Source organism: Stegodyphus dumicola, chromosome 5, assembly GCF_044657685.1.
Source record: "Stegodyphus dumicola isolate Sdum_Otavi_A_Nest chromosome 5, ASM4465768v1".
NCBI lineage: Eukaryota > Metazoa > Arthropoda > Arachnida > Araneae > Eresidae > Stegodyphus > Stegodyphus dumicola.
Genome location: NC_140772.1, coordinates 142,349,456 through 142,374,513, shown reverse-complemented (window position 1 = coordinate 142,374,513; position 25,058 = coordinate 142,349,456). Strand labels below are relative to the sequence as shown.

Here is a 25,058-nt window from a genome sequence, read left to right as displayed (position 1 = left end):
ATACCAAGATTTAAAATTAAAAACAAACTTACTGAATGTTCAGTGCTCATAAAGATTAAAATGAAATGACGTGGAAGACGTCCATAAATTTGAAATATATAGACTATTAAAGTAGAGAATTAAAACTTATAGAAAAGTCTTAAAACAGTAATAGTATAGTATGTTTCTCAGTATGTTTTAACATGTGACTAACGTCGAAATTAAAGAGACGCTAAACAAAAATCTAAGCAGATTTAATAACCTAAATCTTCTCCAATTTATACTAAAATATTTTGAGCTTGGCTGTTCTAAGAAACAGAAAAATTATTTCAGATATTTAGTTCGATGCTTATTACGAAAACATAAAAAATTCAATCAAAATTAAACAAAGTTCTTATTAATTACTAATATGCTATATTTTTTATATCTACATTTTAACAACCTATCATTCCTGTGAGAGAAGTACAGTCTGTTGCTATGATATTTTACTGCGACCGTAATATTTTATAAAATATTCGTTTGCCTGATAATCGTTTTAGAACTCAACTCTGGTTCGAGAATTGTGTGGTGGTTACTCAGTGATCCTGTTTGCTGAATGACTGTTGTGTTTTTCAGTAGTTTTATTAATTTTTTTTATTTAAGTAATATTTTGAAATTACTTACAGCAATGAAATTAAGCACAGGTAAATAAATAAACGTTCTTCTAAAGATTTAAATTGCAGTCTTGAATATATGCACGATTTGAAAGGTCATGTACCTGATAACAGTTTGGCATTTTTGGCGTGTTAGACTAAAATCCTCTATAAATTAGTTTTTAGAAGTTTTAACATCAGATTTTAATCGTTGAAAATTTTGTATTTAAAGTATTATGACAGAGTAATAATGTTTCATGTAAGTAAAATGAGTGCATAAATAAGAATTTTGTTTGAAACTGTAGGCTTTGATGTAGTTTCTCTTTTAGCAACTCTTTCGACTAAGTTTCAATACGCGGTCATTATTTGATTGCGCCCAATAGGCGACTTTCTATTCTTCGTGGTTGTATTTTACAGTTCGGTTTGTTTATACCTTGAATGTATTTTGCATAAACATTGCATATTGTTTTTTTAGTTGTATATAAATAATTTATAGTTATTAATTTATCTCTATATTAATTTTATCGGGCTTCTAGGTTGTCTGACTAAATTACCCAGCGCCATAGTAATGATGAAATATATTTTGGTTTCAAATGAACATATACCAAAGCTATTCCGCTCATTCTATTCGAAGGATCACCAAATAAGATTTAATATTTTAGTGATCTTTATTAACTTTGCTGGATTCTTACATCTCTCTCTCTTAACCCTTTGACTACTAACGAGACATACATGTCCTACTAAAAGTTTAAAAATTACTGCTGGGTTAAAAAGTACTTAAATCTCATGAACGTTTGAGGATCATCTTCCAATATTTGCAAAATCGGGACGCCGCGTATTCGTTGTACCCATATGAACGTAGAGAAACGAACAAATATGAATTTTCGAATGTGTAATGTTGGGTTATGCAAAGAATGCTTTACCCTGTACCATACGAAATATGTGTCCCAGCCTTTGGCTTTAAAACCGCTCGTCCAAAAAATCCAAAATGCTAAATTTACGTTATTTATGACATATTTTGTTCACTTGGTAAAAAAAAGGGGTATTTTTTTTTTTTTAAATTCGGTAGTGAAAGGGCTAAATTAATCATTTAAATTCATTTTGTATTTTGTTCTCTCGCGTAAATTAAATCAACCACATAATACTTAAAGTAAAAAAAGTGATGTTTCTACTGTAACATTGTAAATTTTAGGACCCACCGTATTAATTTATGTAAATTACATAATGAAATTTTAGTACATTAAAATAAATTTATTACTGATCAAAGACAATACCTTTCCTCATCCTTTTCTAATTAGATAATTACATTTTAGATGCCTAAATTATTAAAGGTTTTGAAACAAATTAATAAAGTATAACTTTTCTTAGGAAAATGTGCTCTCTTTCACGTCATAAAGTAGTAAGGAAAATGCAGCGTCGCCTGTGGACTCTTAAATTTTACAAAAATTTAATGATCGAAATTTAATCACTAGTAAAAAATTCCATTTCAAACTGATCAAATTAGATACATATTAAAAAAAAAATAGTTTTTAAGTTCAATTTATATTTACTAATGCTTACTCAAATTATATAAAATTATATTATTTTGTTGTTTGACTTCTGAATTAGTGTATTAAAGATGTCGAAAATCTCATAACCGATTGATCAATACCTTAAGTGACTGATTTTTAAATTAATAAATTATCGAAAGATTGCTTATAGAGATAGCCCTCAAAGGTACTGACTTAATCTACAAAATCCACTCCATTCTACTCATTCCTTGTAAAGCTGTGAACACTGTCATCAAGCAGAAGGTCCTATGTATGTGGCAGCTATTCTGGGATACTCAGCTTAATAACAAGCTGAGAAGAATAAAAATGAGAATTGAACATTGGGAAGCAAATGGAAATCGGAGAGAGGAAGTGCTTTTAACTCGCCTCAGAATTGGTCATTCACGAGTGACACATAACTACCTTTTAAAAGCAGACAGAGAACCTATTTGTTGCAGATGTAATTCAATACTCTCCGTGTGTCACATTTTAACAGAATGCCTTTATTTTAGTAAATTTCGTGAGAAATATTTTAATAGTTCTGAGACAACTCTTCAACATCTCATCGGGCAAGATTTTAATACTAATATATTCCTTTATTTAAGAGATACTGGGTTTTATCATTCATTTTGAAATAGTTTTAATGTCTACTGTCATTCATGAATTTTACCTATTTTAACAGTTGAATCATCTGGATTTTACTTTACATGTCAGTCTTCATCACTTTATTCTATCTGTTCATTTTATCAGTGAGCTTGTTTTAAATTTATTTCTTTTAATATTTGTACCTTTAATTCATCTGTGTATTGAAATATCACACCTGTATTCAGCGCATATAATCTTCAAGGTTTTGCATCAGAAATCACTATCACTATCACCACTCCATTCTAATTCAATCGAACCAATACTTTGGAAGATAGATTTCTATAGGTTAAAACTTAAAAACAGTAGAGGAAAAAAATGGTTGGTAAATCGAAATTCTCATAGTGCTTGCTTATTTTCCTGTGAATTAAAGAACTAGGAATTAAGCCTTATATTTAATCGTGAGTTTCAAAAATGCCTTTCTTCGCATTTTGAAGCAGGCATATAAAAGTATTTTTACTTCGATATTGCCTAATTCATAGACAAAGCAGAGTTTTAATTGCTCTTTAATACCAAAACTAGAGGGCAAACCCGCCAGCTGAGCGGGCTGAAGCCCGCTACCTCAGGGGATGGATGCCTTCGTGGTATTCGAAAGTTGTATCGAACTACCGGGTTGCTTACCGCTTTCGTTCGCCGGGATTCGAAAGTTGGACCGAACTACCAGTCTTCAGCGATTTTGCCATGATGCGCCCGCTGTATTCACGTACGCATCCACAATATACACGTTACGCATCCACAATATACACGTTACGCATGCAGAAGATCGCGAAAACACCCATGCAGCCAAGCGGGCTATTCATACTGTGTATAGCAAACTAGTATGGCATTATAAAATATTCTGTGACAGAAATGTCCATGGGAACCCAATATATATTACATGGTACGTTATCAAAGCTGTAGCATTTTATTAGTTTCTAATGCTAATGGAATGTCAACACATTGAATCACGTTATCTGTAACTTTCGCATTATTTCTTCCAAAATTCAATTCAACTACCTTATCTGACCACTGTTAATAGCAATAGGACTATCTGCTTAAAAGAAGGAATGCTTTTGTGAAGGGCTTTTCAAGAGGAAACTGGTTTCCATTCAAGATATATATGGGGGGGGGACTTCAAAAATGTTTCAACGCTTCCGTACGAGAAGGTTGCATCCTGAAGTGTTCCGTAAGTATTATTTTTCTTATCTTCTGCTGCAGTTTCTCTCGAAATGTCGGTAACGAAGGAACCTCCAGATAGGCATACAGCGAGCAGTCCGATGGAAATTACAAATGAAGCGACTGAACTACCGATTAGCCGTATGATGAATATACGTGAACAGAAATTTATTTTTACCTTGGTTGTTTTTCATAATGAATGTGGACCGAATAAACCCGTAAACCCATATGATCCTACGTTAAGCAATTTCTTGCTGCTGAAACTGAGAAATATATTGAGGATAGGCTTAAGGAAAAAATTACGTAAATTAAAGGAAGCTGCTAAGGAAAAGGAAAAAATTTAACAAAACGAAAAGCTTAAGAAAATATTCCCGAACTTAATGAATGGTGCAGAAACGAACCAAAAGAGCAGAATCTACCGAAAGAAATTTAGATTAAACACTTCCCCGAAAAACAGCAAAAATTACTGAACACGATTCCGCAAGATCTGAAATCTCACAGTAGAATAGATTTAGTAGTTTATCATCCTAAATCTCGATTAAAAACCGCACCGAAAATGTCCCTATCACAGAATGTAGCAACATCCCTCCAATAGTCATCACGCAGGATTTCGATTTGGATTTGGATTTGGATTATTCAGTTATGGCAAAGCACGCGAGGGCTATCTGCCTAAAGGGAGGGATGCCTTTCGTGGAGGACTTTCTAAGGGAAACTGGCTCGTATACACGTTACACATGGGGAAAACCACGAAAACGCCCATGCAGCCAGCCCGTTCGCGGGATTCGAACCTCAGACCGAACTACCAGTGTTCAGCGTCTTTACCGCTCGGCCGCTGGTGGGCAGTCATCACACAGGAAAAGCTGAACTGTTTAGAACTCGATAGCATTTTAAGACAAATTTGCATTGCCGAATATGAATCCCAACTTAAAAGAAATGCCATATTTATTTTTCCGAAAAATACTAAAGACCATAGAAATATTACGCTAAAGTCAGATCAATTAAAAAGAAGTTATACCTACTTATTTGACCATGAAAGAACCACTAAAGCTGTACTTGAGAATATTCCAGAAATTATCCCAGAAGAAGAAATTTTCAAAAATCTAACGCAAAAAAAAATTTCCTGTTAGGAAAGCAAAACAGTTTACAAGAAGATCCGGAGATACCTATGAAAAATTGCCTCTGTATTTTCTAGAATTAGACAATAGCCTTGAATGAAATACTATATTTAATATAACATCTTTAGATTCAACGTCAGGATAGCGAAGTACCAAAGTTCAGAAAAGCGCCCTACCCAGAGCTATAAATGCCAGAGGTACGGGCATGCACAGCACAGATGTCATTCAGCACGTTTCTGTAAATGCGGACTAAATCACAGGTTTGGTTTATTAAATTACGGCAAAGCACTCGAGGGTTATTTGCCTTAAGGAAAGGATGCCTTCGTGGAGGACGTTTTAAGGGAAACTGGCTCGTATACACGTTACACATGGGGAAAACCGCGAAAACACCCATGCAGCCAGCCCGTTCGCGGAATTCGAACCTCGGATCGAACTACCAGTGTTCAGCGATATTACCGCTCAGCCGCTGGTCGGCCTAAATCATAGAACCAACGAATGTAATCTAAAGAAGGAAGATTCCCCTAAATCCGTTTTCTGTAATTTAAACCACGTTAGTTTCATACACCGGATGTTTGGAATATCAACAGAGACTTGCAGAAATTAATAAGAATAAGATACAGCGAAACGCAACCCCTAAGATTCCGAAGCAAGCTAGAAACCCAGTGCCGGAGAAAAATTATGAAAATTTTCCCTCAAATAAATTTTCCGAAACCTAATGTCACCCAAGTTAATAGAAGACACGGTTTTAGCAGCATTCTACAGAATAAAACCGAAGACGAAAATCAAGAAAATATTCTCCATATTATCTCCCCAAATTGAGGAATTCTTACGCACATGAGCAAGCTCATGACTCTAACAATATGCCAGAAAAACTAATCGGATATCAACTAAATGCTGCCCTAGCCAGGTTCATTAAATTAGATTAGATCGTGTGATGAATCGCTCGTCAAAATGATTTTTATCTTTAATGCGTGCATTAAATCACAATCAGTTTCTTTTAGACAGAAAGTGCTCCTAGAAAGACTCCCGTAAACAGACAGGCCTCTTGAGTATTTTGCAGTTATTAACAATTACCTAGGACTTCCTGAAAATGCATTTAAATTAACAAATCACAATTTTATTGACACCTCTACAACGATGTGGGAGTTCAGTGAACTTCGCCACTGGAATCGGGACTTCGGAAATTTGCAGCTAATTTGCTGAAATGATGAATACTAACATATTACATGAAATGAAATTAAGTCACAGAAAAAAGTACTTTTCAAAGTTTCAGTAAAAATCGTGAAATATTCGCATACTTAGAAAGCAGTATCAGAGGGCAAAGGGCCAAATATAACTCAGCCTATCTCTCATCAGTGTATAGAAAGAGACCAACGAACTCTTTGTATGCGATGAAAAACGAATAAAAACATGAATTAATCAAGAGGCAGAATAACCTTATCATTTCAATACACTGTCGATATTCCACATAAATGAATAGTTGCCTGCTTTGAATTTTCCTTATTTCATTCCGCGAGTTACATAAACAGGAGCCAGTTTCTGAATGAATATCGTCTTTGAAGCTACTTGACTACAAGGCATGTGTCCTAACATCTAAATATACTCATGCTAACTAGCCATTATTATTCTACTGAAGTACTTAGCAAACTAAACACATGGGTATTAATTGAAAATTGTTTATTGACCTACCAAACTTACCTATATTTAAAACATTTTAACATCATATTATTGACAAAAATTTAGCACGGTTAAGCATAGACAAATGCTTAACCGTATACACATAAAATAGGTTAGAATATCTCGTTTTCAGTAAAGTATAAATAACGTTTTTAGTTAATTTATTGATAACCTAAACAGTAAATAAAAATGTACAAAACAGAATTAATAAGAAGAGTATTCTGAAACTTTTCTACATAATAATTTCCTTCTGTGTTCTATATAACCTTTATATATTTATACTTACTTTTTTTTTTACACTGCTAAGGAGGACTACTGACCGCGAAAAAGCCCTTGCAGTATGATGTCCGCCCTGCAGAAGCCATAGCGGCATTTATTAAGTCTAAATTTTAAAAAAATGTATATACTTACTATATATATTTTACTACGGTTTTATGTATCACACGATAACGAATTATGATTTGATAATTTGGAAAGTTTCCCCTCCCCCCCCCCAGTGGCGGGCATTAGCCATCATATACATTGTCCACTACTAAGACCGGAAGCTATCGTCTCTTTAATTATGGAGGTACTTAATAAGTGAGCCACTGCTGCATCCTATGAAGGGACACACAATTTATCCATTTCTTCTCCGAGATTTGAAAACAGGCCTCTCGGTACGGCAGTCAGAGTTATTAAACAATTTCGCATCCTGGCGGCTAATTTGGAAAGTATTTATTGGTTATCTGATATACTCTCTAATATATCATCAAAAATATCATTCGAGACTCTCATTCTTGCAAGCATTGTTCAATCCTAGATAATGTCCCGGACTCTTCTACATAGAAGATTCTTATTTCTTTCCCTTTCTTGTTAATGTTCTTATGCTCCCTTTGTTAAGGGAGGTGAGGAGACTGGTATCTAAACGCTAGCAACTGAACGTGTGTCGGAATCAGCAAAATGGAAGAAGTGGTGACGTATTATCACTTATTGCCTTCACTTGTCGTTTTGCTTATTTAATATAAAAGAAAAGATATGCTACAGGCAATAACAACTTATTTGAAGATATTTTGAATGCGACTGTCAAATAGTCTCCGTCAGAAATATTTTTAAAGAAAGATTTCATCACCGAAAAAAAGCTAATAGATTTTTCGAGATGCATCTCCGAGCTCCGGGTAATTAAGAAGTACCCTGAAAGACAACATTATTTTAGAATTAAGTATTTTTCATTTTTGGCGCACAGAAGGGGGCGCAAAATCTTCAGTTGTCCCCGGGCGCTGAAAACCTTAGCTACGCCTCTGGCTGTTTCCGGAACGAAAAATAAAATTTCGTTATTTTACGTGTACATAAAGTAAACACGAGCCGAAATCTTTAAAGTTTTCTATGAAGACTTTTACTAGGAAAACCAAATTTGCTCTTCAGTACACCAGAGAGTGAGACTCCCAGACCTCAGCCTTTTTCAAGCCTTTAAACAGTTAATTGCGCCATCTTCTCCAGAAGCGATCCAACGAGGTGTAATCCATCCCGGCTAACCCAGGGGAACAAAACTGCACGCAGTCGAAGTTTTAAGCACGCAAGCCAATGGCGACCGGGCTACAGCCGGTTACTTACAAAGAGAACGAAACGAACTTTGGTTCAAAGACTGTCCTCTGCTGTGTGAAGGGGTTGCCGAAACCCCTGTACTGTTCTGGTGGTGACGGCCCAATTTCCAAGGACAACCTTCAATATCTAACCACGCAGCCTTTCCACAACAGAGGGGCAGACAGTACCGGTATAGTCCCTTGCCGGGCTTGAACCTACCCAGAAAAACTGATAGTAATTTTAGTTACTATGAAGACTGATTATGTACGCCAGGAGCCGTATAGTTTGTATGTCTAAGTGCAAGTCGCCAGAAAGCTGCGAGGAATAAATTTGCTCTTTAGTACATTGTTGTGCCCACCAGCGGCCGAGCGGTAAAGTCGCTGAACACTGGTACTTCGGTCCGAGGTTCGAATCTCGCGAACAGGCTGGCTGCATGGGTGTTTTCGTGGTTTTCCCCATGTGTAACGTGTATACGAGCCAGTTTCCCTTAGAAAGTCCTCCACGAAGGCATCCATCCCCTTAGGCAGATAGCCCTAGTGTGCTTTGCCGTAATTAAATACACCACACCAGTACATTGTTATAGTAAATTGACTAATGCTTACCTACTGGGTTTTGGCTATCAGCACCTCCACGAAAAGTCGCCAACTTATTATTGGTGAACTTAATTATTGTGGAGGTAATCAGAAAGTTTCGCGAAAAACATTTTTGGTTTTTTTTTTACGGCTCAAAAGTATTCTTCTGGTCATAATTAATACTAAGCAGAAGCGTTTTATAAATTCCGCAGCCCCATTACGATTAGTTACAGCCTAAAAAATTATTTTAAGGAGGGAGTATTCAACGAAATAGCGAATAAATTGAAATCTTGCAAATCCACTTGTACTCGAACACGTGCATGCCTGGAATGTGTGTGCCCACCAGCGGTCGAATGGTAAAGTCATTTAAGGTGGTCTACTACAGCAGCATTACAATACTAAAAATTTGTTTACACGCAGAATCGCTAATTAAGAAACTATGTTGCGTGAAATTTGGCAGAAATATAAAGCAATAGGTCAATTTTGGAATCAAAATGTTAGAATCAGGTTTGGAATGAAATTTACTTAAATATTATATTTTAAAAAAATTAGTTTGAAATACGTAATTTTAATGTGTAGTTTGGAAAGCCATCAATAGATGGCGCTACGAGTTAAAATTTAGCATTGTAATCTTATTTCTGCAAAAATTCACGAAGTAATTGATTTTGATATCAGTTATAAATCATATTTTTTTCTAAATAATATTTAGAAGCGTTTCATATATTCCTTTATACACAGTTTTCACTAAACAGTGTCAGCGGAATGACGTTTACGGCAACCCTATTGCATTGCTATTCCGCACTCGGTTTGTTTACATTTATTTGTACTGTGGTCAGTTAGCAAAAATATGCGAAAATATCAAGGACGACCGAAAAAACATCCTGGTGTTAATAAGAGATCCAGAATTCAGCGAAAGCGTCAAGCTCAAGAAAAAAATATGAAATTAAATTCCCGAGATGTGGAAGATTCCGAACAAGCGGATGTTTTCGAAAGGTGAGAAATATTTTATTCTTTATATCGACTACCTCGTATTTATGATTTCGTAGTAAGTTAATTCCGAAGTAAAATATGCGTATTTTTTTTTTATTGAAGGTCAGAAATTATTGATACAACTGCATCTGTGTCAAAGAAGAATCATTGCCCGGATGATTTTTTTTTACAAAGTAAGTTTTTTTTTTTTTTTTTTTTTTTTTTTTTTTTTTGTATGTGTATGTTTGTGTGTGTGTATGAGGGGATGCTAATAATTGTTCAATTCTGTTATAACAATTTATTCCTCCATTCACACTAAATTGTTGGGAAATATTGAAAGGGTAAATTCCAATTCACAAGGAATTGCTGAAATAATTGAATCTTTTCAAAAGTATGAGCATGTTCTTGCGATCTAAATTGAATTCTCCATCATTACATTCTATTATTGGAAATTTTATAGTCATATGTTTGCTACGAAATGCTTTGTCAGTTACCTATGGTATATTTTTACAGGTGTATGCACATTTCATTCATGTGCTCGCTGTTCAACTTGCTTTTTTTTATTATGTCATTTACTTGGATGTTAAAACTTTCTTTTAGCGTTGGAACATTTTATAATCATTTAGTAAAATTTATATATAAATATATATTATTGCTTGTTTATTTATGGTTCTGTGTATTTGTCATGTATGCATGTTGTGAAGTGTAGTTTTTGAAAAATATGTCACAAATGGTAAATTCCACCAAAAGCTGAATTGAATTGATATTGGGATGCAGGTAATTAGAAAATATCTGCCGTGTATTTTGAGCGTAAACCATACTAGTGCCAAGAATGGGACCAATACGCTCAGGCTTGCTTAGCCTTTTTGCCATTGTCCAAATTGAATTATCTCTAGTAGAAAAGGAGTGAATGCTTTCTCTATATAACAATAAAATATCTGTCTGATAAAAAATCTACCAATAAGAAACTTTTCATATGTTATGTGACAGACTTTCTGCAAACAGAAGTCCTTAGCTCTGTTCTTGTACATGTTTTTTAATTGTGGTTCAGATGTGTACTTCTCAAAGGAATTCTTCTCATAGGAAGATTGTCTGAACATTTAAAAACTATATTCTGCTTTTAGGGGCCTAATATTTTAGGCCCCTAAAATTAATATTGAAATTTCTAAAATGTTGAAAAATATGTCATCTGGATTCCGTGCAAAAAATATAATCCCTTTTTCATTTCTGCATTTGCAATTCCTGCATTTTCTTTATTCCTACATTTTTTAATTGGAAGGAATTTCATTCGCAGAACCCTCTAATTTATTCTTACAAATCATGTAGTAATGTACCATTTTAGATAGATATAAATAACACATTTTGTAATTTTTCTAAACTGCGGTTATACAGCATGATATAATAGCTACACAAGGTATGGCGAAACAGTATACAGCAATATCTGTCGCACTGTCTGAGATGGGTGGTAGTCATACATAGCTTAATGCTTAAATTTGTTATGTGTTATTCATTTATTCATGTTTTTTTTTTAATTATGTTATAGCAGTTTATTTCTTTCATTCTTAGGTCTGGAAGTGAAAAATTTGACTTTTCTACGCCAGAAGTTACAGCTAATGTTCCTAAGACAAACCAGGCTTTCTTGAGGTAAGTTGGTTTATTTCAAAAATAGATATTAGCTGTGCATGATATTGAAACTCTTACAGTTACTTAATTATGGTTAACTAATTATGTATTAATTTAGAAGTCAAGCAACCAAAATCAGCGTTATATTTTCAAATAGTGAGTATTTCGAAATATGATGCTGATTTTTGTTGCTTGACTTCTAAATTAATACTTGGTCAGCGTGTTATTGTATCTTAATTAAATTAATTATGGTTCTTTTCTTCTCAGTTCTGATCTGGACATTTCAGTTATTGACTCTGACGTAGAAGGTAGAAATACAAGCTCTCTTTTGGGGTAAATATGTATTTCTCTATGCCAAAATTAAAATGTCATCATTTATGTTTTTCTTTTATGGTGTTACATTATGTTGTTTACATACTGATAGCTATTAAAACTGTTAAATATAATATTGTAGCTATCAAAAAGAGGGGGATGAATTTGATTTGTACCAAATTTGGACGTTTTGCATGAAAGAACTTGAAAATAAAAGATTTTTTTAAAAATATATTCATTGAAATCAGTGAAATTTTCAGACGGGACACTGAAGCAAATGAAAATATTTTGGGGTTCGATTCTTTTGATGGGAGCCTCATCAATAAGCCTACTATCTTTTTTAAATATTGCTTCTTTTTCATTGTTTTCATGATGTTTTATGTTCCCTTCATGAAAGAGATTTTTAATAATTTAAATTTTGTTAATAAAATATAACAAAATGAAATCTGTGATTATGTGGCTATTATTTTTTCCATATATATTTATTTGAGGAAAGCCAAAAATTTTATTATTTTACAGAATTTTTAAGAAAAATATAAGTATAAAATTTTTTAAATAATTCTGATTACTACCTTTGCTTTCCTCTCGTAATGTGCCTCAAGTTAGAGCAATTAGACAACAAATTTAAGTCATGTGATCTTTTTTCCCCCAAGTTTTTTTTTAGGCTTAGGAGTATAAATTGCTTATCCCCACAAGACATTGCATCTTCTTAGTATGCCATCCTAAGGCTCTGTTCAGATGATGGTATAAATGTCATAGACGCATAATCATAAGGCATAAAATGTGGGAGTTCCATTCACACCTGCGAGAGAGGGTCTAAGCCATAGCCAATTAGAGAAGCTAAATTTGTGCATGCATGTATGTGTCTACAGCTTTCTCTCTCAATAAGTTTCATGTATATGCTCTGATTGGCCGACTCTTATATCAAGTCGGCACAAAGTTGAAAACTTCAAGCTTAATGCCCAAACTAGTTTTTGTGACATAGCAAGGTCTGACTACGAAGCGTTGTTAGTTGGGAATTATGACATTTATACAACGGCACAGATGCATATGCGCAGTCGTAAAGGTCTTGAGCGCACGCGTGAACGCCTATGCGCATGCATCAACGCGGCGCATGTGCAGAAAGATTTTAGCTTTGAGGTCTGGATTATAGATTATGGGTGTCCGAATTAACGACTTTTGACTGTATTTATCTTTTATAAGTCTCTTGTTTATTTTTTTTGTTTACTGCATTTCTTCTGAATAACAATTGTATATTTGAGTTTTCTGGGTGTGAATAAGTATTTTTTAGCTTTATTGTATCAGTACAAATATTGTATTTTGAAATCTCTGTATTTGAATTTGTAGAATTTTTGTTATAAACTACATATATTTTGTAAATATTGTTTAATAATAAAGAGTTTGGTGAGGTGAATAAACATATGAAGGCAGAATTATTCCAAATTAATCTGGCCAACATTAATTATTGAAAATTTTAACTTGAATTTGCCGTTTAGCCATTTGGCTTCTCAGTGACATCTCTGAAGACCTTTCTTTCCATTTATTGCTGTAAACTGCGCTTGCAGTGAAGTATTGTGGTTTTACTCCTATGTAACATGAATGCCAGCCATTTCTGTGAGGAAGATCTCAAAATCACTACTACTGTTGAAAGACTGGAGTATAAAGGGTCTAACTTATTCTTATGTTGTGGTACTATGGTATAAATCAAGCGTGATGTGTATATTAGTTTTCTCTTAGGATATCCTCTGTGAAGATACTGCTTCTGAAAAAAAGGTAATTCTACTAACCTTTTCAATTATCCATCTGCTGTTTCAGATTGAAACCAATTTCCTGCATCTGATTGATGATTTTTGATTTATTTCTCATGCAATTCTGATCTGACATCATCTTCTAAATATTAGTAGATATATATCTGCATTAGTGATAATCAGCTGTGAGCACATAGTGCACCATCTGCGACTCATTTGGGTATAAACTATGCTAGTGATTATAATGTGCCTTGCTTTTTCCCATATGCCATATGTTGCATGAAATTTTGTTATATGAATCTAGCTTCCCCTGAGGAATTTCTGTGATCTTTCTAGTATGTATGGTCAAGAATTACGCTTGTGATATACTGTCATGATTTTGCCCACATGTTCCCTGAATATACTACCATTTCCTTAGGAAGACTTCCAAGAAGAATACTGTTGTGGGTTCTAAGCCTAACTATGGTTTGGAACTATGTTTATAATGAATTATTGGGATTCTGCACATGTAATGTGGATGCAATTCTATTTCCATTTAGAAGATTTTCTGCAAAGGCAATGCTTTAGCTGTGAGATAATTCTGTTTTGGAAATAAAACTGATATTTATTTAGATCTGTGGTATTTATAAGGCAGTTTATCAATAGCAGGTAGCATCTTGCCTCTTTGCTTTGATCAGGGCCTGTGCAACCAGTGGTAGTCAAAATATTTAGAATTTAGATAATAGTGCATAGCAAAATTTTATAATTTAGCAGAGGGCACTGAGCAGCAGAATTTAGAGGCAAAAAAATGTTCAGAACTTACGAAGACATCAGCCAGCAGAATTTAGGATATGCAGAGATTACACTGAGTGGCAATAGTGCCATATGTTACATTTGCTATCTGCATTATTAATTTGTGAAACAATTTCAGCTGTTTGAAAATGCATTTTTCTGTTAGAAATTTGTATTTCTTGTAATTTCTCTTTTTTTTTGGGGGGGGGGGTATGTGATGTACTCTGTTTTCGAGAATATGGTGTTAAAAATATTTTATCATTTTTTTTTTTTTTTTTTTTTTTTTTTTTCAGGTGTAAATTTTGTGCATGATTTGGCTTTCATTGAGACGTCTCTAAAAGATGCTGTATATTAGTATAAGTTTGAATAACCATAATAAAAAAATTTCTTGAAAATTGTGTTTTTTCTGCGAGTTATCAAAATTGGAAATAATTATAATATTTATGAAAATTTTCGAAAATAAAAATACAAGTAGTATTTAAAAAGTACTGCAAAACTCATTTTTAAGTAGAAAAATTATTCTCAGATGAAATCCTTTCGATTATGCAAAGGGACTATTTTGGTATTTGAAAGGTTCATTTGAACTCAACAACTGAAACTAACGTATCCCCAGTTCATTGATACCAACCATTTTGTTGGTATCAATGAACTTTGTTGGTATCGATGAACCCACTACTTTCTAAAAGCATTTCTGTCAATTACTAAGGGCTAATGAACAGGTGTTGAATTCTCAAAATGAATGTTGCCGAAACAGAAAAAAAGTTTACTTCAGAACATTTTGCAGTAGCTCAAACAAAGTCACGGAACTGATCTATACTGTAGTCAGGGAGAAATTATTCCCCTTCCTTTTCTTTCAAAAGCTGAGTTTCCACAACGCACAACGGGAGGCCGTTGCTAAAAGCTGTGGAACCAGTTTTATAGCTATTTTTAGCAACTTGTGAGCTGTTTTTCAGATAACACAGTAAATCTCGGGGAGGGGGGGGATTTGAAATCATGAACACTGCCGGTACGGCAGAATTTAGGTACAGCAAAATTGTAAAATTCAGCGAAGCATCAAGCAATAAAATTTTAGAATTTTGGGGGAAGGGCACTTGACAACAGAATTTATTGCATACAAAGTCAGCAAAATGCATAGCGCCGTACCTGATTCATGATACAGCAGTATTCGTTACCAATAGCAAACTTGTTTGAGGATAAGTTCGAAAAAATGTTTTCTAGTTGTTACCTAAAATCGGTAAACAATAATCTTTGAAAGATTATTCGATTATATCGCTACTAATACGGAAAAATTTGAATAGCAATCAGAAGCCGTATCTCTAGGGTCTTCACGTCACGATTTATTTTTATTTGTTCGAACATAATAGTTAGATCTCTCTTCCTAGTATGTATCTTCGTACGTATAAAGTATCAAAAATAATAAAAGTAATTAATAAATTTTCTCTAGTTGCCCTGAAAACTACATCTGAATATAAAGATAAGAAAGACATCAGTAAATTGCTGTTATTTACTGATCATAATGGTAATCAACCGAACGTGATCCCATATACCGTCTTCAAAACTTTGATTTTTATCAAGCTTCATATAAATACTAGGTTTTTGTTAGTCACGTAACTAGGCATCTTAAATTTAAGATGACAGATGAAATAACACTAGTTCTGAATTAGCTCACTCAGGAAGTAAAATTTTCTCCTTCCCGTCAATATAGCGTATTTATAGCTCCCAATTATGGCGATCACTAACTATGGATTAGAAGCCTGTTGCACTCCATAAGTTTTTCTTTATTTGCTTTATGTGCATGCATGCTTGGTTGAGGAAGAAATTAAAAAGCCCCCCCCCCTTTTTTTTTTTTACTTAGATTATTCGAATGTATACGCCAGACATTTATTTGTTGAGCTGTAATTATAATTTGGAACGTGGTGCTAGAGCCGAACCGAACGTCAGTTTGTTTAGAATTATAGAGTTTGATTACGCCAAAGCAGGTGAATTTGGAAAACACCAAAATCGGTCATGCATCCAACTCGTTCATCGAGGCTTGAACTCCGGATGAACTACCAGTGTTCGGCGGCTCGCTTGCTAGAATTTAGGGAGGAACTGATTGTTAGAATTGCGTTAGGCTCTTTGAATGTAGCAAAGCCACGAGGGTTACCTTCTTAAGATGGCAGGCTTTCGTGGAGGAATTTTCTGAAGGCTTAGATTAGGTTATTATGGCAAAGCACAGTAGGATGCCTTCATGTTGAACTTTCTTAGAGAAATTGGCTTCCCATACACGTTACACATGGAGAAAATTATGAAAACGTCTATGCAGCCGGCCCGTTAACCTTGATTCGAATCCAGGTCGGAACTACCGGTGTTCAGCGATTTAATTCCTCTACCGCGGGAGGGCCTAATTGTTGAAGGGAACTGGCTTGTATTCATGTTACACACGGTGAAAACAAACAATGCAACCAGCTGATTTGTCTGGCATCGAACACAAACCAGTTCGAACTTCCAGTATTCAGTAGTCTTAACCACTCGGCCACTGGTGGCGTGTGGTAGGAGCCACAGATAATGTAGTGAGTAGCAAAAATCCCTAATAGTGGCCCTGGTTACTAGTAGGATTGTAAGTATATTGGTAATCATGCAAGCTACAGCAAGGAAATTTCGGAGCTTAATTGCAAAGTCAAATGCGACACTCCGATAAACGTGGTATATGTAGAGATGGAAAAATTTATTATTTAAAATACTTGTATTTATTAGTAAACATTTTATAAAATTTATTCTTAATTTAGCGTTTAAATTCTAAGAGAGTTATCTGAGTATTTTTTCTTCCTCTGGTAATCCAATAAAATTGAGTAAATTTATGTTCTGTAATATCTTTGCGTGTTATATGCATAGTTTTTTTTCGTTCAAAGTTAGACAAGTTTACACAAACAATACAGGTCGAAAAGGGAGCTGGTCTACGCCCGGTGAGCCTGTCGGCAGCGTCGCAAAGCGTAGTTTGACTAACGAAAAGATCATGCTTTGGATCTGGTGAGATTGCCGTGGTATTATCCATAAAAATGGTTGGTGTTGGTGTATTTAATTATGGCAAAGCACACTAGGGCTATCTGCCTAAGGGAAAGGATGCCTTCATGGAGGGCTTTCTAAGGGAAACTGGCTCGTATACACGTTACTCAAGGAGAAAACCACGAAAACTCCCATGCAGCCAGCCCGTTCGCGGAATTCGAACCTCGGACCGAACTACCAGTGTTCAGCGACTTTACCGCTCGGCCGCTGGTGGGCCCCATAAAAATGAATCTCTCCATTAGTCGCACTATGCATCACATAAACGTCAGCTGTGCGCCGCATGAGCTGACTCAAGCAGATAAGGTCAGACGTGTTCGAGCCTGTACTATTCTTCTCGAATATCAACGCAAAATTAAAGTTCTGGACCAGATAGTCACTTGTGTTGAAAAATAAATTTATTTTAACAACATAGGCCAAAAATTTAGTTGATCTGCGCCCGTGAGTCCGTTGGCAGCATCGTAAAGCGCAATTTGACTAACAAAAAGATCATTCTTTTGTATTTGGTGGGATTGCCGTGGTATTAATCACAAATAGTATATGGAGAAAGGTAAAACCCTTGACAGTAAAGGATACAACGAGATGCTAGTGCATGTTCAGTAGTTTTAACCACAGTCTTTTCATTCAAAATAGTTCAGTAGTCTTTTCATTCAAAGCTGAACTCAGATAATGTGCCGAGGTTGAACTACCAGTAATAGGCGACTTTAGCGCTCGCCCGCTAGAATTTAGAGAGGAACTGAGTGCTAGAATTGGGTTAGGCTCTTTGAATATAGCAAAGCCACGAGGTGGCAGATAGCAGATGCCTTCGTGGAGGAAGTTTCTGAAGGCTTAGTTTAGTTTATAGCAAAGCTCCCCATACACGTTACACACGGGGAAGATTATGAAAACGCCCATGTAGCCAGCCCGTTCGCCTTGATTCGAACCCAGGTCGGAACTACCAGTGTTCAGCGATTTAACCGCTTGGGCGCGGGTGAGCCTAATTGCTGAAGGAAACTGGCTCGTATTCATGTTGCACAACAGGAAAACAAACCATGCAGCCAGCTGGTTCGCCTGGGATCGAACCGAAACCAGGTCTAACTTCCAGTAATCAATATTCTTAACCACTCAGCCACTGGCGGCGCGTGGCAGAAGTAAGAGCCACAGATATTGTAGTGAGCAGCAAAAACCTCTAATACTGGCTCTGGTTACTAGTAGGATTATATATTGGTAATCATCCAATCTACAGCAATGAAATTTCGGAGCATAATTGTGAAGTTAAATACGACACTCCGATAAACGTGATAAAGATGGAAAAATTTTTAAAAAAGGAAACTTACTATGCAAATACATGTATTCATTAGCAAACATTTTATAAAATTTATTCTTAATTTAGCGTTTATGAATTCTCAGAGAATTATCTCATCGGATTATTTTTTTCTCCTCTGGTAATCCAATATAATTGAGTAAATTTATGTGCTGTTAATATCTTTGCCTGTTATGTACATAGTTTTTTTTTCGTTCAAAGTTAGATAAAACTGAACGTACGTTACACTGAAATTACTTTGTCTAGAAAGTAAGCCGCTTGGATAGAAACAGATGTGGGGTTTCATTTTTAGAAGACATGAGATCACTTTCTGTAAAGTAATGTTATAAAATTTTGAATTTGAAATAATCGTACTTCGTTTTTAGTAGCGCAAAATGATAAAGATTTAATGAGAATATAGCAAAGCATCTTTTTAGAAACGCTGTTATAATTTTGCTATTTTATTTTTTTATGGTAGGTCAAGGAAAAAGGCAGGCTGCTAAATACGGTAACAGCATATTGCTCTGTTTCATATATAGCGAATCCGCTCTGAAATGAGGCACGAAGCAGTAAAGTAGCTGAACACCAGTAGCTCGGCCCGACTGGCTGCGCTTTCGTGGTTTTACCCTGTGTAACGTGCATAGGAGTCAATTCCCCTTAGAAAGTCTTCCACGAAGGCATCCTTTTCCTTCGGCAGATAGATCGTACCGGTGTTTATGTTATCAACAGTACTGGTTATTTTCAAAAATGATCATCCTAGAAAGATGATTGCCAAAAAGTATTCACTTCGCTTATTTATACGTTATGCATGAATATACTCTTTTTAGTCAATCTAACATATATAAATTACTAATGCTTAAAACAAATTCAATTTTCAATATTCTGTTTCCTATTTGTTCCTGTTAAATGAAACAAATTCATTCACAGCAAATCCAAATGCGTCGCTACAGGAAGATGATAAACCAGCTCAGTACGTAATTACAGTTGCATCCGGAAAAGAGTACATATACATATAAATATATAATATATATATATACGATATACAATATATATATATACAATATATATATATAAATATTATCGTTTTTTAGGATGTATCTATAATATGTATCATTTTACTTTAGTAAAATATAATATTCAATTTTGTAATTTAGGAATTTCTTCCCCCTTATCATGTATTATCAGCTTGTACTTTACCCCTTCAATTATCAGCTGTATTTTATAAACCTGAAACATAGAAACGCAATTTGATTTTATGCATTTCAGTATCAAGTGAAATCTTGAAACTGATTGTTCATTATAACACTTTATGTAGTTTTCATTCAAAGCGGATCTCAGATAATGTGCCGTGTACTAGAAAAATTTGATAATGATTTATCCACTTTTGAAATAAAAAAATAATAGTTAGGAGTGTTATACGATTTTATAATACAAGTAAAAAATATATATAAAGCTTTGGAAAGTGCTAACACATATTTATGGAATGTTATGGATGGATAAGTAAATGGAATATTATGTGCATGCTATTTATATATACACATATCATCAAGTATAAATTCATTTATATATAATTTTTATGTCGCGATGAAATTACCGAAATGCTTAAAAATCTAGTTATTTTTAAAAACTGTTTTCTTCCGCAGAATAACGGCAAATTATGAAACATTACGCAACATTGAAAAGCGTGATGAACAAATTTTGCGAAAGAAATAGCGACTGCTGCACGTATCTCATAGATATCTTTCATTCAACACAAAAGTGAAAAAGTTCTATTCCTGTTCAAAACATACCCTGCAGTCTGAGTCACAGACGGAAGAAATGACAGCAGGTCCTTTTGTTCAACTGAGGGGATGTGTTTAAGTGTTTTATGGCTTACTCACTTTCCCGCCAAACGAGTACAAAGAAAGGGAAGCGTCGTTGCCATAGTAACCGGGCTGTAGGTAGTCTTACAGATTTGAGTCTTTAGCGCTCAACGTTCGTAGCACCATCTGTTATTAAAAATCGACATGAGAAAGGGGTATTAAACGCTCTTAACACTGATAATTCGGTTCGGAGTTAGAATAGTTCGGATAGCTGCATATATGCGTTTTCGTAGTTTCCCCCTAACGCGTATACGAGTCGGTTTCCCTTAGAAACTTTTCCGTGGAAACATCCTTCCTCTTAGACAGATAGCCCTCAATGCCCATAATCAAACGAAACAAACCAAACTCGAATGTCTGTTGTCGTGTGTATTGTCGAAAATATTCTAAAAACATAATTCTACGGAGATCGGAGCTATAGATAATCAGTTTTAAAATACTATACTTGAATTTCCTTTATTTTGAAGTGAAAATTTTTTTATTACAATTCGAAATTGTGTATTGTGAAAATGTACTTTCTTTCCTTTGAAATACTTAATGATTTTCGCACACCCAGGTACCAAAAATTATTTCGAAAAAAACCTTCGGAAATTTAGCATATAGAAAGTAATGAGAGTATTATGAGATAATTCCATGTGTACGATAAGCTGTTTTCTTAATGTAAATATAATCCATGCACACCTTATATTCTAGTTTGGAAAGATACCCATTAACTATCAAATCCGATAATTTTCTCAGTGATGCATTTTTTTAGCGCATAATAGGCAGGACCTATTGACGGGACAGTTGCTAATATGCATAGTGAGTTAAGTTATTAGATTTCACGGCAAGATTATCACTTTAGAGTGAGCTCACCAGCGATCAAATGGTAAAACTGGTGATAACTGATAATTTGACTCCGGCTTAAATTTCTGCGAACGAGCTGTCTGTAAGGTAGGTTTCGTTGTTTTTCACTTGTGTAACTGAGTACAGGCCAGAAATCCCTTAAAAGTCTTCCATTAAGGTATCTGTTCCTTTAGGGCAGATAGGCTTGTGCGTTTTGCCTTAATAATATATGTAATCCAATCCAGTTTTACATTCGCATCTGGTTTAATTTATTTTTATTCGTATTTTTGAGTAAGTAAACGCGTCCAAGCCTACAAATTAGCAGTAGATCAGAATATTGTTTCGTCTCATGCAATGAGTTACCAAAGTATGTGTAGCTTTCGATGGTAGTATGGGTGGGATTTATTGCAGGACTACTGAACAATCTTAGTATTTTCATTCCTCTTTACACTTACAAACTCGATCATAAATATAACCCATACGAGTCTGCTCATGCAAATACTCATTAGACGAGAAGTCCTCTGAAGCAATCAAAAATCAGGCTGTTGTGAGGAAGAAGATAATAAATCATTAAAAATTTGTAAGTTATTTGATAACTACTCTTACGTTTTCCCACTTAATGAAACAGGACAAGAAAGAGAGTAAGAATTGGCCAAGTGCAAATTAACTTTCGTCTGCCAAGCAGGTATTCAGTGTAAAACATTAATAACATCAGCTAAATGCAAGGCCATCTCGGAAATCCTCTGAATTGCAGGTTAAACAGAGACAGTAACTTTCAAAACGCATTCACAATCTTAGAAGATGTTAATACTATTTCCTTTAATCAAAATTATACTGCTTCCATATAGGTAAATGAATTCTAAAATGAAGAAATTTTCTGAATGCAAAATAACTCATTCAGAAAAGGAAGTCATAGCATTTGTTGCTCTCTAATAAAAAAATTCTTCTTCCATTCTAAATGCTATGAAGAATAAAATTTATTCTCTCTCCACCAGCCGGTAATCATTAAAACTGGCTTTTAAAATCTTCCCAACATTCTGAAAGACCGTAAGCACTTTTGAAATTAACTCATTATTTTACACTAGAAAAGGCTTTAAATACTTCTACTTTACTGCAGGAAGCCACACTTTTACAAAGCAAGAAGTTATCTGCAGATTAGGTCAGAGTATTATTAGGTCAGAGTTGTCGATTCGATAACCCACCGTGAATTTCTGAAAGTCTTACGACATACAACCCATTTTATTTAATAAACGCTGGCAGCTACAGAGATTTGTTAGTTATTAATCTCAGTTAACCTCTCGTAGCACAGAAAAACTATTGAACTACATGCCATATGTGTCAAAGCTTCAGTACTCGTAGTAAGTAGGTAATAGAAAAACTATTATATTTATATTACACTTACTATTTGTCTACGGTTTCCCAAACTTCAGGAATTACTATAAATGCATTATAGCCTATTTTTATACTGAATGCAACATATATTACACTTACGATTTATCTACGATTTCCCAAAATTTAGGGATATTTATAAATGCATTATAGCCTATTTTTATACTGAATACACTGCTGTACTTTTCAAGTCACACAGACCAAATTTTCCAACTCCTTATATTTTCTCTTTTTTTTCCCCATTTGTTTCTATTAAATAGCCACCCTTGACGACAACTATTTGCATTTTTTCCATCTAATATTTCAGTTTGCTCTGTAATTTTTCCTCATAACTAAGGATTTATGCAGTTAGAAAGTATAGCTTACAGAATTTGCAATAAATTGATTTAGAAGTTTTAGCTGGAAACAAATAGATTTATCATATGTCATTGGTAGTGTTTATTTTATTAAGGCAGAGCACTCGAGAGCTATCTACCTAAGGGGAGAGAAGAATGTCTTCGTGGATAAATTTCTAAGAGAAACTGCCTCGTATCCACATTACACATGGGGAAAACTGCGAAAACCCTCATAAAGCCAAATCGTTCGCTTGGACTCGAGCCGAAGAATAACTACCAGTGTTCAGCGACTCTCCAGTACCGTTCGGCCGCTGATAGACCTTTGTAGTATTTGCCGTCAAAAATATTTTCTAATAAAATGAGACGTTATCCAAACTATAAACTTTCTTGCTATGTTTAACATAGCAAGAAAGCCCTTTATTTGCCAAAGCTGTAACTTAATAAACTGGAAATAAACATTTCCTTAATTCATTATGTACAACTGATAAGAACACCTTGATTTAGTTTTATAAAAAATGCAAAATTATGCTCTTGATGTAACAATTTAAAAGTATATTTAATAAAAATTACTTTAAAAATGCAAACTGCATGGTGTTTAGGTAAAAGTATACTAATTGTATTTATTATTACTTATATATATATATATATATATAGCATAGCAAAATTTATTAACTTACGTTATACGTACTGTAAACTGATCGCAATTAAGTTACAAATTGCATGCTCATGAAAAATATTATAATGCTTTCTCATACAAACTGAGCCTACGAGTGGCTGAGTGAGAAAAGGCGCTAAATAATCAGTCTGTATTTGTGTCTTGGAGAATCGTCTGAGATGGGCCTTTGTGATTTTCACCACACTTGAAAACAATCTAGTTTCATTCAGAAAATCCTCCACGAAGCCATCCATTTTAAAACAGTTAACCGTCCATGTATTACCACAACTAGACAACTATACACTCGCGAGCAAAATTAAGAGATTTTGAAAATTATATCTATTTTTACAAAAAACATTGAAACAAAGGTACTAATTGTGGTGCCGAAGAATTATACAAATATTCCGAATGGAATACGAAAGTGCACATGCTCGTGTCTGTGAAGCTGTGATTGTGGAGGGGATATATGCGCATGAGGAGACTTCGGCGATTGGTGTGCTCGTACTCCTTCATGATATTCGCAATACTTCTTGCAAAAGTTGCGTAAATTTTATAAAATATCAGGTAAAATAATTAACCACTAATGTATGGATGGCGGAAAGAGAGGGAGAATTGTGTTTAGATTAAAGGTAGGCCAATAGCACGCTCAAGTGTTTACAGAGTTCAGTATATCGCCATAGTCGTCCGTAATTTGTGATAATTGTTTAAGGACACTGCGTCTATATCAAGAAGACCTGGACAAAGTCGTTCAAGATCCACTGCGAAGAAAAAGAATTGTAGATTGGCACTGAGTAGAGCTCCACAGTTCTCACGTGAGCTGTATACTGCCACTGGAACCCAAGTTTCACGGTCTACAGTTCCCCGAAGGCTTCATGAGATAGGGCTGTATGCAAGAAGACTCACTGCAGCACACAAGACAGCGCGTTTAATATGGTGCAAACAATATACTCTTGGTATAATGGCTGAGGCAGGCATTATGTTGGAAGGCCGCACACTGCTGTGCGGTGTAAAGAGGAATTCTTAGACCAAACCTTAGAGCTCTGTGCGGTGTAAAGATGAATCTTAGAGCCCTATGGACTTTTTAAGGGCGCAGTTGGTCCTGGGTTCAAGTTTATGAATGAACACATTCGTCGACATAGGGCTCAGCTGGTCGACGATTCCGTGGAAAGTAAGGATATTCATTGTATGGATTGGCTAGCCAGATCTCCTGACCTAACTTATGTTCGAGACTCTGTTGGAAGGACAATTTCATCTCCGAGAACCATCCCGGAGTTGGAATCTACCTTGCAGCAGTAATGGTATCGGCTCCTACAGGCACTCATCAACTGCCTCCTATCCAGTATACCGTCACACTACGCGACCATGTCTGGCTATGAGAGGGGACCGT

At 34.9% G+C, this 25,058-nt stretch overlaps 1 protein-coding gene across 2 annotated transcripts in view; it reads left to right on the top strand.

The window, feature by feature from the left end:
* Positions 1–541: 541 nt before the first annotated feature.
* LOC118181302 (uncharacterized) overlaps positions 542–25,058 on the top strand; it is a 115,092-nt gene continuing 90,575 nt past the window's right edge. Inside the window, exons 1-4 of one of the 2 annotated variants that reach the window (XM_085817138.1) lie at positions 9,237–9,854; positions 9,954–10,024; positions 11,397–11,474; positions 11,721–11,786. Coding sequence is in view for 1 of the 2 variants with exons in the window: in XM_085817137.1 (XP_085673263.1) it covers positions 575–662 (88 nt within the window). In the remaining variant the exon portion in view is untranslated. Of the gene's footprint in view, positions 663–9,236; positions 9,855–9,953; positions 10,025–11,396; positions 11,475–11,720; positions 11,787–25,058 lie in introns of those variants that run through there. The other variant, XM_085817137.1, reaches the window with a different exon arrangement.